This window comes from Phyllobates terribilis, unplaced genomic scaffold, assembly GCF_046119375.1.
Source record: "Phyllobates terribilis strain yellow unplaced genomic scaffold, ASM4611937v1 Scaffold_11__3_contigs__length_659146591, whole genome shotgun sequence".
NCBI classification, from domain to species: Eukaryota; Metazoa; Chordata; class Amphibia; order Anura; family Dendrobatidae; genus Phyllobates; species Phyllobates terribilis.
Window position 1 is genome coordinate 558,639,981 of NW_027362771.1, and position 17,984 is coordinate 558,657,964.

The following is a 17,984-nucleotide window of genomic DNA, read 5'->3' on the forward strand; positions in this document are numbered from 1 at the left end:
CTTCCATGGAGCTGGGTGAGGGTGATTTGCTTTACTGCGCGCTGCGCGCTGGGGTGACGTTTTTTTATTGACACCATTTTGGTTTAATTGTGATATTTTCATCTCCTTTTGCTGTAATTTTTTAGGGAAGTTAAGAGTTTCAATTTTTTATTTATTTTTTAGTTAGACATACAGATCGGACTTTTTCGGACATGAAAATACTAAATATGTTTTTTTTTTTTTTTATTTCATTCCATTTCTCCATTTTTGGATGAGGGGAAATGGGGTAATTTTACCTTTAACATATTCGTTAACTTTTTCTATATGTATGTATATACATATATATGCACAGTTGAAAGTGTTGGCACCCTTGAAAGCTTCACAAGATGGCAGCTGCCATGGTGACTTATAAGCTTCCCACAAATCATGTGAGCAGCAACTAAATGATTAACAGCAGTAGTTAGAGCGAGCTCCATACTGCCCTCAGCAGGATGACGAAAACATATGCCATAGGTCGTTAAGGGGTTAAATAATAGGTAATTTTCTTATCACACATTCCCTTTAAGAAACATAAGTGATCATTTGGGGTTTTATGGGGAATCTACACTTAACCAATATACCCAGAATGCTCTTATGCATCATTTTTGTGTATTGAAGAACAAAAATAATAATTAAAAAAATTGACGTAAATTGCTGTAAAATCACACTGGAAAATTTGAAGAGTTGTACTTTTGAATGACAGAATTCATATTATCATATAATGTACTGGAAAATGGGGGGAAAAAAATCAAAGTCAGGCACAAAAAAAAAAAAAAAAAAAAGGCATTACAATGTTGTCGGCACAGTACTCCCGGGGATTGCGTGACACTGTTATGTCACGTAATCCCTGATGCCAATCAACTCTGGCTTCAGTCTTCTCTCCTATGGATGTAAGTGACATCTGGAAAATGCAGTCACAGCTCTCACTTCCTCTGGTTGTCTGATTTGTCCAAAGGAGGGGAGAGTAAAGCCTACGCTGATTGGCAGCAGGGATCACATGACACTGGAAGAGCCAGTGCCGTCATCGCTGAAACTGTGCCGAAACCAGAGGTGAGTACAGGTATTGTTATTGTACTGGGGGGAAATGTAGGGATTGAAAATGGGTTGTCCGAATAGTGGACAACCCCTTTTAGGCTTAGAACCTTTACTTTCAAAAGATACCAGGATCGAATCTCGGGGTGTACTATTCTGGGCGCAGTATATAAAATAACAGAGTGGCTCTAAGGGACGGGTAGGAATGAGGAAGATAGATTACAGCCAGTTACTATCATCTCTTCCCTTGTAGAACTTCCAGTGACTTCAGGAACTTTTCTTCTCGTTATCACCCTCTTACCAATCAGACAGGATATGTGCTCTCACATTTTGGGAGGGAAAGGGATTCTGTTATCCTACTTATCTTTGTGCAAATCGTTCTGGTAGCAGAAGGGGTTAAGAGTGTGGACAAGTCAGATATTCCCACTTACTGATCATGGTGGTGCCACCAGCCAAAGACGCTTTGGTCCCCTGGAAGAAGTCATCAGCAGACACCATTCCATTGCATGGTTTCTGGAAGCAGGTGTGGACATCAATGCCCCCGGGTATTACCATCCTGCCATGAGCCTCAATGGTCTTCACACCACCAGGCACAATGAGATTTTCACCAATCTGCCTATAAAAGAAAAAGTCGTAAGAAAAATCTCATCCGCTGGTATGTACATATGGTGATGTCTACATCATGGTGGGGTACCAGGTGAGTAAGATCTCAGGGGCTGTTCCCCATTGCTAAATATAGAAGAATAAAGACGTCTGTAGATATTATAAAAGTGTAAGGACATTGACCTACCAGGTCCGTCATCCAACCTTAGGAGAAAAGACAATGGACCGTGTAGGTATAGGAGGTCCCAGAAATGCCTGGCGGCCACTCGTCCGTCTTCTCTCTACTTAACATGCTCATTTGGTTAAAAGGAAACCACAGGTATAAAAGTTTGGGGGTTTTTTTGGTTTAGGGATTTACCCCCCACCAATAAGGAGATGGCAGAACTGGTAAAATCCGGTGAGGCAGGTACAGCACTTTGGCATCTTTGCTCATCATAGCATCCCCACCATTCACATATTAGGGATAGACCATCAATAAATGAGAAGAGTCCAATAGGACTTTGCTCCAGCACCAGGGAAAAAAATATGTTTTTTAATTCCAGAGTAAAAGTAAGTGTGAAGAGTACAAAAAGGTTAAAAAAAAAAAAAGAGAGGTATGGATCCATAAGCTTATGCGATTCGGGTTAACAAACCTTATTCATAGGTCTGAACCCAAAACGCGTAAGCTTATGGACCCACGTTTATTTTTTTAACCCTTTTTTCCCCTCTTCATACTAAACTTTTACTCTGTAATTAAAAAACATAAGTGTGAAGAGGGTAAAGAAGAGAAGAGAGATGGATCCAAAAGCTCACGCGTTTCGGGTTAACTCCAATGAATAAGGGTTGTTAACCCGAAACGCGTAAGCTTATGGATCCATATTTCATTTTTTAAACATTTTTTGCCCTCTTCACACTAGGTTTTTAATTTCAGAGTAAAAGTTGTGTTTTAGATCTTTTTTTCCCTGGTGTTGATGCCCAGTCTTATTGGACTTTTGTACCTCAGCCCAACCATCTATATACATAAAATCCAGCAATCTCTTTATCTCTTCTAGATCTGGACTGCTTTAATGCCCCTGTGAATATTATACTTACTTAATGAGCCCATCCTCCATGTAAATGTCGGCATGGAATGATTGGTCATCATTGACGATTTTACCACCTTTTATAAGGAGTCGGTCGCTCTGAAAGGAAAGACATAAAGATACAGTCAGATCAATGCAGCCGAAAGTTTCTAGAAAAAAGTAATGGACTCCAAAGCATCTCATATGACTTCACTTAAAAGGAACACTTTAGACAAATGTGTTATATGTCTAGTGCCAGACTCGCTGCCCATACCTAATGGGCCACAAGAAAACTCCAGAGCCAAATGTTACTCCTGAGCCTTGGACACTGCCGTACTACATAGCCATTAAGTGAAAATGCCTGAACTTCCGGTCCGGAGAAATCACCCCCTCCCCCACACAGCACCAGAAACTCGTAAAACTCATAAAATATCCAAATCTCTTCAGAGAGGAAGAGAACTTGAATTCTAGCGCCACCTATTGGAAGCAGCAATCCTACAAGTCAATAGTGACCCTTTAACAAGCCTTGTCACTGATAAAAGCCAAACTAGAATCTCTATTTGCAGACACGTGTTTGGGGGTGTTTGCCCCTCCTCAGTGCAAAGCAAGAGATCTGATTTGGCAGAGGCGAATTGCATGGCCTATAAGTCTCCTAACACCGGCATGTCACTCTCCACATTACCCCTTAGACCCCAGTCAGAGGCCTCTCAAAAGCCAAATCAGATCTATTGCATGGCACTGAGGAGGGGCAACACCCTGAAACACGTGTCTGCAAATAGAGATTCTGGTTTGGCTTTTACCCTAGGTCATGTCGCAAGGCTCAGTGAAGGGTTAATATTGACTTTTAAGGCACGGCCCCACTATCAGTATTCGGTCAGTATTTTTTCTCAGGAGTGGGAGCCAAAACCAGGTGAGGAACGATCAGAGAAAAGGAATAATCGAAACAAGTCACCAATTCCGCATTTATCACCCACTCCGGGTTTTGGCTCCCGTGGCCTTAGGATTGCTATTTCTTATAGGTGGAACTAGAATTCAAGTCCTCTTCCTCTCTGAAGAGGCAATTTGCATATTTAATTTCCAAGAGTAGCATTGCGTGGCCTATAAGTCTCCTTACATCGGAATGCCATTCTCCACAAGTAGAGACATTACCCCATAAACCAGGGCTGTGGAGTCGGTAAGCCAAACCTTCGACTTCGACTCGTCAATTTCCATGACACCAACTCCAACTCAGACTCAGACTCCACGACTCCGACTCCCTCATACACGGCTCATGTTTAAGTGATAAATTTACTGTAGGACAGATTCATCTCAGCTAAAAGTCTAGACCCTTAGATCAGGAATAGCACAGACATTTATAGGACATTTCATAACTTTCCCAAATTCTTATGAAAAAATATTCCCCACAAACTGCATTGAACTACTGTACCCAATTTATTATATATTTTAGGAGTCAGAGTCGGTCCATTTTATACCGACTCAAGACTCCACCAAAATGGGCTCCAACTCAGACTCCACAGGGTACATTAAAAGGGTCAATGTTGAGTACTAGAATTGTTACTTCCAATAGATGGCGCTAGATTTCAAGTCCTTTCTCTCTGAAGAGGTAATTTTCATATTAAATTTCCCAGAGGAGCATTGCATGGCCTATAAGTCTCCCTACACCGGCATGTCAATGCACAAGGAGAGGAAATCCCCCCCCCCCCTAAACATTATCTAGTAATTAAAATAAAGCAACTTTGCCAAAGGTTATAATAAAATTAAACAAAAATAGTTTCTATCTACAGCTCCTCTACAGTTATTGTGTGTCTCCAAGGTAACAGACTACAAACAAACCTTGTGTAGTCTGACTGTGCAGTTTTTACTTCTTTTTGTTCCCTTTGGGGATAATGTTCATTTTGATGTTTATCATAAAATAGGGGACCCGTAGAAAGGAGAACGACTGCGGGATCAGACTCGACAGAATTTGTAGGATGCGCACACAGTGTCTTTTTCAAGCGGATTCCGCCAATGGGAATCGCCTGAAAAAACTATCGAAAAATCTTTTTAACCCTTGAGGATTCTGGCATTTTTTGCTGGGAAGACACTCTGTACGTTACAATGCAAGTCAAAATATGCCTGGAAGACAACTGGACAACAGGAGCATTTTTGCTATTGTTCTTGCTAAAAAAAAAAAAAAGTTTCTTCATTATTCAATGGGGTGAAAAGAATTATTAGAAAATGACAGTAAAAAAAAAAAAAAAAAAAAAAAAAAAAAAAAAAAAAAATGTATTTATATACACACACAGTACAGACCAAAAGTTTGGACACACCTTCTCATTTAAAGAAATTTCTGTATTTTCATGACTATGAAAATTGTACATTCACACTGAAGGCATCAAAACTATGAATTAACATATGTGGAATTATATACTTAACAAAAAAGTGTGAAACAACTGAAAATATGTCTTATATTCTAGGTTCTTCAAAGTAGCCACCTTTTGCTTTGATGACTGCTTTGCACACTCTTGGCATTCTCTTGATGAGCTTCAAGAGGTAGTCACCGGAAATGGTTTTCACTTCACAGGTGTGCCCTGTCAGGTTTAATAAGAGGGATTTCTTGCCTTATAAATGAGGTTGGGACCATCAGTTGTGTTGTGCAGAAGTCTGGTGGATACACAACTGATAGTCCTACTGAATAGACTGTTAGAATTTGTATTATGGCAAGAAAAAAGCAGCTAAGTAAAGAAAAACAAGTGGCCATCATTACTTTAAGAAATGAAGGTCAGTCAGTGCAAAAAATTGGGAAAACTTTGAAAGTGTCCCCAAGTGCAGTTGCAAAAACCATCAAGCTCTACATAGAAACTGGCTCACATGAGGACCGCCCCAGGAAAGGAAGACCAAGAGTCACCTCTGCTTCTGAGGATAAGTTTATCCGAGTCACCAGCCTCAGAAATCGCAGGTTAACAGCAGCTCAGATTAGAGACCAGGTCAATGCCACACAGAGTTCTAGCAGCAGACACATCTCTTCAACAACTGTTAAGAGGAGACTTTGTGCAGCAGGCCTCCAGGGTAAAATAGCTGCTAGGAAACCACTGCTAAGGACAGGCAACAAGCAGAAGAGACTTGTTTGGGCTAAAGAACACAAGGAATGGACATTAGACCAGTGGAAATCTGTGCTTTGGTCTGATGAGTCCAAATTTGAGATCTTTGGTTCCAACCACCGTGTCTTTGTGCGACGCAGAAAAGGTGAACGGATGGACTCTACATGCCTGGTTCCCACCGTGAAGCATGGAGGAGGAGGTGTGATGGTGTGGGGGTGCTTTGCTGGTGACACTGTTGGGGATTTATTCAAAATTGGAGGCATACTGAACCAGCATGGCTACCACAGCATCTTGCAGCAGCATGCTATTCCATCCGGTTTGCGTTTAGTTGGACCATCATTTATTTTTCAACAGGACAATGACCCCAAACACACCTCCAGGCTGTGTAAGGGCTATTAGACCAAGAAAGAGAGTGATGGGGTGCTACGCCAGATGACCTGGCCTCCACAGTCACCAGACCTGAACCCAATCGAGATGGTTTGGGGTGAGCTGGACCGCAGAGTGAAGGCAAAAGGGCCAACAAGTGCTAAGCATCTCTTGGAACTCCTTCAAGATTGTTGGAAGACCATTTCCGGTGACTACCTCTTGAAGCTCATCAAGAGAATGCCAAGAGTGTGCAAAGCAGTCATCAAAGCAAAAGGTGGCTACTTTGAAGAACCTAGAATATAAGACATATTTTCAGTTGTTTCATACTTTTTTGTTAAGTATATAATTCCACATGTGTTAATTCATAGTTTTGATGCCTTCAGTGTGAATGTACAATTTTCATAGTCATGAAAATACAGAAAAATCTTTAAATGAGAAGGTGTGTCCAAACTTTTGGTCTGTACTAATATTAGCCTTGACATGACGCTTTGAAAGTAAAGGTACCTTACGGGCTCGTCTGGAACGGAGACCATTGCGGTGGAGTACGTTACTTATGGTATTGACTGAAACCAAGGTCCCCACTGCCATGAGATCTTCCCGGAGCTCCTTCCTTGTTGTCCTTGGGTTAGCCTTGACTCTTCGGACAAGCCTGGCCTCGGCAGGGGAGGACACTTTCAAAGGCTGTCCAGGCCGTGGAAGGCTAACAGTAGTTCCATAAGCCTTCCACTTACGGATGATGCTCCCAACAGTGGAGACAGGTAGGCCCAACTCCTTGGAAAGGGTTTTGTACCCCTTGCCAGCCTTGTGACCCTCCACGATCTTGTCTCTGATGGCCTTGGAATGCTCCTTTGTCTTTCCCATGTTGACCATGTCTGAGTGCTGTTCACAAGTTTGGGGAGGGTCTTAAATAGTCAGAAAAGGCTGGCAAAAGAGATCTTTAATCCACACATGTGAAGCTCATTATTCTTGGTGCCTGAACTACTTCTTAATACTTTAGGGGGACCAAACAGAATTCTTGTGGTTTGAGAGGTTGAATAATAAATGACACTCTGAATTAACTTTTAACGTTTTAAAAAAACAAAAAAAAAAAACAATATTTGCTGCAGTGCATTTCCCACTTCCAGGCTGATCTACAGTACAAATGTCACAATGCCAAGTTAATTCCGTATGTGTCAACCAGCTAAATCTGCAGGGGGTTGAATACTACTTGTAGGCACTGTATATATATATGGTTTTTGTGTATATATATATATATATATATATATATATATATATATATATATATATATATATATATATATATATATATATATATATATATATATATATATATATATATATATATATATATATATATATATATATATATACACAAAAACCAAGTGGAAACCCTCCAAAATCAGTTGGAAAAACCGCTCAGGAAATGACCCCCCCCCCCCAAAAAAAAAAAATTTACAAAAAAGATGCTTCAAGAAAAAAAAAATCCAGAGTTTCCAGAAGGGACTTCTGCTTGAAAAACTCTCCGAGTTCGCCTGAGTTTAGAAGACGTCGTGTGAACAGAGCCTTAGATGAGTGTAAGGGCTGTAGGCACAAAATGGTAAGAAATATGTAATTATCACCCATCGCAAAACTGCTTCATTTCCCATTTTAAATTTACTGGGGCCATAAAAAAAGAAAAAAGGAGATGGACTCAGCATTGTATAAACATGATAAAAGAATCTTAATTCTATTTTGCATCAATTGATCACATGGCTAAAAACCTGAACTTTATGGCTTGTTGAAAGGAGGTGGGGGCAACATATCAGAAAAATGGGGACCACCAGTTATTATAAATACAGGAAATACAGTGAAGGCAGTTGTAAAAGACCTTAACCCCTTCACGAGCGATGACGTATATTTACTATCATGCCAGGTGTGAGTGCAACACAGAGAATCACGCCAGGTGTAAGTGCAACACAGGGGGGAGAGGGAACCCAGACACTAGGGAAAGGGGGAAGTGGTGACCTCCTAAACTGTACTAGTGTCACCCTGACTTCCCCTACCGTCCCTATACAGCCTCCGCAGCTGTTGCCGATCACGTGCCTCGCCCTACTATCCCTGGTGTAAGGCTATAGCTGGGGGTAGAAGGAGATGAGCACTAGTCAACCTCCGCTAGCACTCTAAAGACAAAAGGGGAAGACAACACAGGGGAATAACAACTTAGCTTAAGAAGAAGTCCAACAGGGCACACGGCCTCAAGACTCCAAAGAGGACGTGATGCTACTTCAGCCAAGTTCCAAGTAGAAATGAGTATAACCGGCAATGCCCACCTGGAGAGACCAGTTATATATACACCCAGGCCAGAGGGAGGTAGTCGCTTGGTCCTAAAGACAGCCTCCTATCTAGGAAGCCGTCTGAAATGCCAAACGTGGAGACATCCTACAAGACACTGCAAGGCAACTGTCTGTCAACTCCGCCACACCCATGACTTTTACGTCAACAGCCATGTTCCTGCCTTTGATGCAGGCTCTGGCATGGAGCCCGCACCTTTCCCCACACTTTATGGCTGGTGTAATCAGCCATCAAGTGCCTCTAACAGCCGCGGGAGGATCTCTGAGCTGTTAACCAGTTAAATGCCACTGTCAATTACTGACAGCAGCATTTAACACGTGCCGCCCAGAAGAACTTCACGAGCCACGCCTACCGGCGCCCCTGTCACGTTATCACGGGGCGCCGATGGGTTGTCATTATAGCCGGGGTCTGCAGAAGGTCAGTTTTTCCATATATTGAACATAATAAAAAAAAAATGTAGAATTGCACTTTTTTTTGGGCAATTTCACCGCACAAAATTTTTCCCCCCGTTTTCCAATACATTATATGGTAAAATCAAAAGGTGTCATTCAAAAGTACAACTCGTCCCGTAAAAATACAAGCCCTCATACGGCCATCTTAACGGAAAAATTAAAAAGTTATAGCTCTTGGAAGAAGAGAAGGAAAAAACAAAAAAAGGAAAGTCGCCCGGGGGGTGCAGGGGTTAAAAACGACCTCTCCGTTCTCCTGACATGTCTGTTTTAGTAAAAATGTGTGTTCTCAATTAAAGAGGACCTGTCGCCATTTCAGAAGTGGGCAGATTTTGCTCCTTTTTTATTCCGGCTGCTCCTCTGAGTATTCCGGGGTTTTTTATTGTTTGTTTGTTTTTTTTTTTTATAAATCAGCTATACGTATCATGCCAGAGATATGGACCTTTTTTTTTTTATAGTATTTACAAGGGGGTGTGGCTCACAGGGTAATTATACAGTCGAAGGACACGCCCCAGAGGATCCTCTGAGCCACGCCCCTTAGTAAAGACCATAAAAATCAGCACTAAATAAAAAGGCCCCATATCTCTGGAACTGTATGGCGGATTTAAAAAAAAAACAACAGCTGAAAACTGAATATTCAGGGGAGCAAAGGGAATAACATTGGAGTAAAAGATGGATTTTTGGTACCCACTGTAAAACCTCTTTCTTGGAGCCATGGTTACCTGTGTCCTCCAATGAAGCGATAAAGAAAGCTGGTTACTATTGACCTCTTTAAATAAAGACTCCGGATTGGGTTTTTTTTCAATTAATTTAACATTGTGCTGATCCTCTACAAGACCTGCTGATACTATAGATAGGCGCTGATAGTAGATAGGCGCTGATAGTAGATAGGCGCTGATAGTAGATAGGCGCTGATAGTAGATAGGCAGATCGCTCTTGGATGAGATGTAACAGAGGATGGCTGAGCAGAAGACATGACATGATACGACGCTGTGCCTTGTATAGGGTGACACATGGTATCCAGAGACAGAGCCCATTCTTCGGTCAGTGCGGGCAGCCCCATAGATGACAGGGTGTGGGCTTCCTGTACAAGCAGAGCCAGGCACGCACAGGAGACCCCTCTGTGCCAGCTCTTCACAGTCTGTGTGTGAGTCACATGTAGGATGCAAACCCCATGTCTGGTAACCAGCAGAAACCAAGATACAAACAGAAGAATCCAGGACCACGGCGTCTCCACCAGACCGAGGCGCTGCTTCCTACGGGCGGTATCTGCCATGCAGATGAGGCTGGCACTACCAGGCTGCGGTGCAGACAAGACCACAGCAATGACATTTCAGGCTTCATCAGAATGTAACACTTTTTGGCTACTAAAGACCTTAGTCTGACGCCAGATGTCACACCCAATTATGGAGCCTAAATCACTTCCTAGTGTATGCACCGATTGCCAAATTTCCGACTAATATACAATACACAGGCACAGGCATACCAGGTACTTGCCAAATATCCTGCAATATCCGGGAGGATCCCAAAAAAAAAGCGAAGATGGCCCACTACAGGGGTGCACCATGTGTGAATGGGGCATGCTCACATGGATCCCGTCTGCCAACGATCAGCACTAAGCTGGGTACTTCTGCTCCTTCATTTTAGCAATTGGTGGGATCTAGGGACATCACATTGATTGAAACTTCTGGCGAAGACTTGACAAAAAAATATTTTTGGAAAGGAAGGGTCCACTTTAAGAAAGCTGACAGAGACTGCCCATGACACGCATGCGGCTGCACAAGCACAGTGTCGCCCCTCCTGTGATCCAGCCCTATATCTGCGGCTCTCCAGCATCCTGCTCAACAAAGACTAGGGCAGCGGCGGAGACATAGCACTGGACCTGGGGAGGGCGAGATTATTTTAACCTAGTGGAAACAGATATGAGGGGAAGTGGTTACAAGAAAATGTATTTTACTAATAGGATGAACTCATTTTTTTATTTTTATTTTAAGGCTATGTTCATATGCAGCAGTTTTTTTTCTGCAGCCAAAACCTGCTCTATTGGCAGTAAAAATGCTACGTTCGAGATCAGGTTTTGCTGAATTTCTTGGCATTTTTTTTTGGTGCAGATTACATGTGTGATTTGTCTACGGTACATGTTTAAAGGGAACCTGTCACCAGGTTTTCAAAATATAAACTACGGCCATCATCATTTATGAGTCTTTCACAGCAGTCCCAACCCCTGTGCAAATCCCCAAAAAAAAACATTTTATTAAAAGTCTTTTTTGGTCTAAGCAGGGAGGTTGGGGGCTTATATACAGTCTGCTAGACTGGATTTACCAGAGATTTGTCTCTGGGGGCGTGTACTTTTTCCCCTGCATATAGTTGAGCAATCATAAATCAGGAGGCATCATGCAGAGGGGGAAAAAGAACACGCCCCCAGAAGGTCAGAAGAATATGCTTTCTCCTGTGAGATAAGATAGACAGACAAGATCTACTGTATAGAGTACAACAGAGCCGAATGTCATTACAAACACCTCCAGCTTTCATCTAAGGGCAGTCAGTGTGTTTTATTATGCTTTGCAGCCGCTATTCCATGATGTGGCAGTTTAACATGTTAAAACTGGTGATGGGTAGTGATGAGCGAGCGAGCGTGCTCGTTTAACCCTTTAACCGAGTATCTTTGACGTGCTCGTATATTATGTTCGAGTCCCTGCGTCTGCATGATTCACGGCTGTTAGCCTGTTAGGGAATCCTCACGTGTTGAGGCTGTCTAACAGCCGTAAATCATGTAGACGCAGGGACTCGAACATAATATACGAGCACGCCGAAGATACTCGGAAAGCACCCAAGCATGCTCGGTCAAAGGGTTAAGTGAGAACGCTCACTCAACACTAGTGACGGGTTCTCTTTAAATACTGTAGAAGATGCTTTCAACACAAGGACTATGTAAAATAAGACATAACATTACCATAGAGCATTTCAATGTTATAGAGGGGTGTCCCCAGCTCTGGACCCCGCTCAGTGTAAAACCGCTCTCACACAATGGGTGCAAAAGGTGTGAAGTCTCATGTTCGATATCTCCATGCTTTACACTGCATCTCTGTTCTTTTACATAATTTAACAAAATATCATCTAGTAGCTGTCCAACGTAGCAGATTTTTTTCCTTTGTGGCTATAACGTTAGTTTTTATAAGCTGTATTAGGATGAGCGTCTGGCGGTAACATCTATAACTATAGCAACTGGCGTTGTGGAGCTTCTCGGAGGATCGAAGACCCACGGGAAAAAAAATATTCATGCGCTAGGCAACTACTGATGGTAAAACGCTTATACAGGCAGCACATGTGGATCTAGGATATGGCCTCAAGACCTAATTAATGGATATCTGAACGTGAAGATTGGGGGAGGCTCTACTTTATGTATATACTGTACCACCGAGGGTAAGGGAGACATCTGTAAAAATTGGGGCACAAATATCCTTACTAACACAGCATTTTTGTTCCGTTCTGTTGATATGAAGGCTAAAAGGGTGCGCTTAAAGGGGTTGTCCACTATTTGGATATTGATGACCTATCCAGAGGATAGGTCATAAATATTAGATCGGTGGGGGTCGGACAATCGGGATCCTGACCGATCTGCTGTTATCAGCTATGGAGTCGCCATGGGATCCTGAATGGGACGTAAATACCTTAAATGGTCCCTTTAAGCTCCCAGTAATAAAATCCCATGGTGATCATTTGGTTCACCCAGCAATGTAAAGAAGAGTTGTTCTATCACGGGCCGCCATATAGTGGTGTCACATCCTTCTAAGCTCTTATACAGCGCCATCCCCATAGGTCGGTGTTCAGACGGCCATATTTCATGGTCAGTATACAGATCGCAGATTGATCGTGGGTCTCCTGACCCAAAATTACAGCTTTATAGGCTAATGTGGGGCTGAAGGTCGGGAGACCCAAGCTCAGTATTGGGACCATACAATTAGGCTGCCTGACCCTGGCACCTTAAAAAGGGGGTGCAGAGCTCTCCTCCATCAACCCACCCTCCTTTAAAACAGGCATTAGGTTAATTTTAGCTAAACACACCAATTCTGCAGGATCGGTCACCTCTTTTATACCTGGCATATGACAGAGGAGGTAATGATCGGGCAGCTGGATTACAATATGCCCAATCTTTTTATTCTCAGTGGAGATAAGCCGCCTTTAGAGGCATCAGTGGACGCCTTACTACTCCCCTTTCCCCCCAATATATAACATACAACGGCAGATTTATGAACGCTGTCTATGAGAAACACTGTCTTTGTTGCCCGTGGTAACCAATTGCAGCGCAGCTTCCATTTTACCAGAGCAGTTTACAAAATGAAAGCAGAGTTCTAATTGGTTGCTATGGGCAACAAAGACACTTTTGATAAATGAGGCCCGGTACGTTTTCACCCGCAGATCCCTGCTTGCCATCAGTGAATGGAAACGTTCAGACATATAATCATCGTGCATCTGCATGATTTACATCCATACTGGTGGAACTGCGTGCAAAAGTTACACTGTCCGCGACAAAAAATGTTTATTATTCTGTCCTATCTATCCGCCATTTTCTGCTGAATTTACCTAACTGTATGATATCTGTCAAGAAAACGTCATTCTTTTGGGGGAAAATAAACACGGAGACCGTCAGGTGCCCAAACTAAGCTCCATATATTACCAAAGGATCTCCAGCTGTTGTGAAACTACAACTCCCAGCATTTCCTGGCAGGCACTGAATGTCAGACGGCTGTTAAGATCTGTTGGGAGTTGTAGTTCTGCGAGAGCTGGAGTGCCGCAGGTTGTGGAAGTCCGCCCCACAAGCCTGTACTATAGCATATGCTCCGTCTACACTGCATTTTTCGACAAATCCACTGTGAAATTCACACGTTACATTGTGGATTTTGTAGCAGATTTTGAAACAGATCTACCACAGATTTGGGGAGAAATCTGTCTCAAAAATCAGAAAGGGACAGGTCACAGATGTGAACATCGCCGCCGAAATCCATTTTCTGTGAGGAATAAGTCACATTTGTAAAAGGTCATGCACTAACTAGCCAGTTAGGGCCTGTGCACACCTTGCAGATTTGTCGCTTTTTTTTCCTGAACAGATTTGCTCCCAAACCTGAAGTTTCCTGATGCCAGCTAAGCAAATGAGAATCCTGAAGCCTCATTCACACGTTGCTTATTTCTTTCCTTGCAGATTTAAATCTACTGCACGTCAATTTTGCTGCAGATTTCACCCATACTAAGGCTGTGTGCCCACGTAGCGTTTTACAAGCGTTTTTGATGCGGAATTTCCGCAGCGGAAACGCTTGTAAAATGCTTGGTAACCCGCACCCCATGATCCCCAATGGGTTTCCGCAACTTCTATGCACATGCTGCGGATTTTTCCGCAGCGTTTATGCCGCGTTCAAAAATCCGCAGCATGTCATTTAATTTTGCGTTTCCGCAAGCGGAATTGCCTTTGTCCAATGCATAAAAAACGCAAGGCAATTCCGCATGTGGAAAACGCGTGATAAACGCGCGAAAAAAGCGCGATAAACGCGTGCGGAATTCCGCACGCGTTTTTCCGGGAGAGGACTTGCATTTATGCAGCAGAAATTTTCTGCTTCATAAATGCAACGTGGGCACATAGCCTAATAAGTGGGGAAAAATCTGCACCAAAAACGCATGTAAAAAAAAATGCATCAAAAACGCGCTTATTTTCCGTTGTGTTTTTTCTGCCAAGAAGTGCAGAAATTTCTGCACCAAATACTTAACGTGTGTAATCTGCTGTGGATTTTACTGATGGAAATAAGCAAGTTAAATAATTAATCATTTTCCCACCAGTTAACTTAGTATTAAACTTAGGCCCCTTTCACACGTCAGTGTCTCCGGTACGTGTGGTGAAAGTTTTCTCACATACCGGAGACACTTACATATGTTGACCCATTTAAATCTATGGGGCTGCGCACGTGTCACACAGACAGTGTGGCCGTATGACCCACAAGTAGACATGTCCATGATAGATAGATAATTAGTGCAGTGTGTGAAGTTTACTGTACATGTATTTAGCTAAAAAAAAAAATGAAAAAAAATACCTGGCGTTGGGTCCCCCTTATTTTTAATTACCAGCTAAGGGAAAGCAGACAGCTGTGAGCTGGTCTTATGCTGGGAAGGGCCCAATAACCATGGAGATTCCCAGTGTATTAATAGCAGCTCACAACTGTCTGCTTAGCCTTTATTGGTTATTAAAAAGTGGGGACCCTTAAAAAAATGACGTGGGGTCCGCCCTATTTTTAATACCCAGTAAAGGCTAAGCAGACAGCTGTGAGCTGATAATATTAGGCTGGGAAGGTCCATGGTTTTTGGTCTCTTCTCAGTATAAGACCAGCTCACAGCTGTCTGCTTTCCCTTGGCCAAAAAAAAAAAAAAATCCAACATGTCAGATTGGTGTTTTGAGCTATAATAAAAGGTTCAGCTGGTTCATCATCAGCCATGTATGGACACCATAAGGCTAGGGTCACACAATGTTTTTTTCTTTAGCAGGTCCGTTCCAAAAAAAGTTTGAAAGACTCCTATTAATTTATATGGAAAAACGACATGTCTGATCATACAGCATTTGAGCATCTTTTTACAAAAATGCCAAGGGGTCAAAAAATAAGTGCGCGGACCATTCTTCAGCGTTTATTTTGCTATGAAGACACTCCATACATTACAATAGCAGTCAATGGGAAAGCTAAAAAAAAAAAAAAATGTTAAAAAAAAACGCCTGGTCGGGTTTTTCTGCAAACATTTCTGCCTCAAAAATACGCCAGCAGTTTTTTTTTTAATGATTGCTTAATGTAGGCATCTGAAAAAAATTGCCCCCAAAAAGCCATCATGAAGCAGGTAAGAAATACATTAACAAAATGATGTATAAAAAAAAAGAAAATGCATGATGGTGCTTGAAAAAAAAGCACCATTTTGACCACCTGTAAAAAAAATAACAAAAAAAAAAAAAAAAAACGTGGTGTGAACATGCTCTAAGACCCCAGAAGTGTTTTTCTTCTCCCTTTTAACCACAGAGTCATACTCCTGTACTATAAATCAGCTAATGTATGGATCGCATTAGTTCGGTCGGCGTACACAGCACCGCTGCATAATTTCATCATCCGGACACATGTAATCCAGATCTGCCTGTCAGATAGAAGCCCCCCCGAGCGCAGATCAACAACCAGCAGTGATTTCAGATCTTTTATTCCCATCTCCTGCCCAGATAATGGTGTTAACCGTCCCGGCGCTGGGCGTTTCCCACATAAATTACATGCTCCAGATTGCTCCGGCGAAGAAGAGAGGCGCCCATTAATGCACGGCGTCTCCCATCAGATGGCAGCGGTTACCATGGAAACAAGACCCACCAATGTATTGTGCCAACGGAGCTCTGCTGGTCGTCCCCCAACCTGGGATGTGACAGGGGGTCTGCGTGCCTCTCCTCCCCCTACCCCTGGCCTAATCCACATACAAAAGCACACAATGAAATAGGGTGGTACACCGAGGACATGTAGGGGGGGGGGGGGCACTGGTGCCAGCATGATGGCAACAGATGAGGGACTACCTAAGGATATTACAGGAGAGTCAGCGGATGAAGATAGATAGATAGATGACCCTCCTCTATTGTCAAGATGATGCCCCCTCCATAAATGTGTGTCACAGTAGCCCCATCTGTTCATTACTAGTCAGACCCACCACCTTTACATGGAATATTATTATTATTATTACAATCCATGGCATAAAACAAAATGTAAAAAATAAAAAGGTGCATGCAAATCTGTCCTGTACTAAGTACATTGCCACACGCCCTGGAAAATACCCTGGACACAGCTGGCATCATAACAGACCCATACATGTTACGTAACCTCAGCAATGGTGACGCTTCCCAATTCCTGTGCCCTCGTTCAACCTCCTGCCCATCATTACGGAGACTGGCAGCATCAGCAGCGACATGACCAAACACTGATCACTACAACCTGTATATACAGCCGACAGCTAATCTACTGTATACACAGCAGACCCCATCCTACAGCCGATATGCTGTATACACAATGCTGTACATACAGCCGGCCCCATCCTACAGCCGATATGCTGTATACACAGGCGGCACCATCCTACAGCCGGTATACTGTATACACAGGCGGCACCATCCGGCAGCTAATATGCTGTATACACAATGCTGTACATACAGCCGGCCCCATCCTACAGCCGATATATTGTACACACAGGCGGCACCATCCGACAGCCGATATACTGTATACACAATGCTGTACATACAGCCGGCCGCATCCTACAGTCGATATATTGTACACACAGGCGGCACCATCCGACAGCCGATATACTGTATACACAGGCGGCACCATCCGACAGCTAATATGCTGTATACACAATGCTGTACATACAGCCGGCCCCATCCTACAGCCGATATATTGTACACACAGGCGGCACCATCCGGCAGCCGATATACTGTATACACAGGCGGCACCATCCTACAGCCGGTATACTGTATACACAGGCGGCACCATCCGACAGCTAATATGCTGTATACACAATGCTGTACATACAGCCGGCCCCATCCTACAGTCGATATACTGTATACACTGGCGGCACCATCCTACAGCCGATATATTGTACACACAGGCGGCACCATCCGGCAGCCGATATACTGTATACACAGGCGGCACCATCCTACAGCCGATATACTGTATACACAATGCTGTACATACAGCCGGCCCCATCCTACAGCCGATATATTGTACACACAGGCGGCACCATCCGACAGCCGATATACTGTATACACAGGCGGCACCATCCGACAGCTAATATGCTGTATACACAATGCTGTACATACAGCCGGCCCCATCCTACAGCCGATATATTGTACACACAGGCGGCACCATCCGGCAGCCGATATACTGTATACACAGGCGGCACCATCCTACAGCCGGTATACTGTATACACAGGCGGCACCATCCGACAGCTAATATGCTGTATACACAATGCTGTACATACAGCCGGTCCCATCCTACAGTCGATATACTGTATACACTGG

General features: G+C 43.2%; 1 protein-coding gene across 2 annotated transcripts in view; it reads right to left on the minus strand.

The window, feature by feature from the left end:
• Nucleotides 1-17,984, minus strand: part of DPYSL2 (dihydropyrimidinase like 2) — a 79,616-nt gene that overhangs the window by 22,699 nt on the left and 38,933 nt on the right. For both annotated transcript variants that reach the window (XM_073654066.1, XM_073654067.1), the window contains exons 2-3: nucleotides 2,725-2,813; nucleotides 1,482-1,666 (exon numbers count right to left, since the gene is read on the minus strand). In XM_073654066.1, the coding sequence (XP_073510167.1) occupies nucleotides 1,482-1,666; nucleotides 2,725-2,813 (274 nt within the window). The remainder of the gene's footprint in view (nucleotides 1-1,481; nucleotides 1,667-2,724; nucleotides 2,814-17,984) is intronic.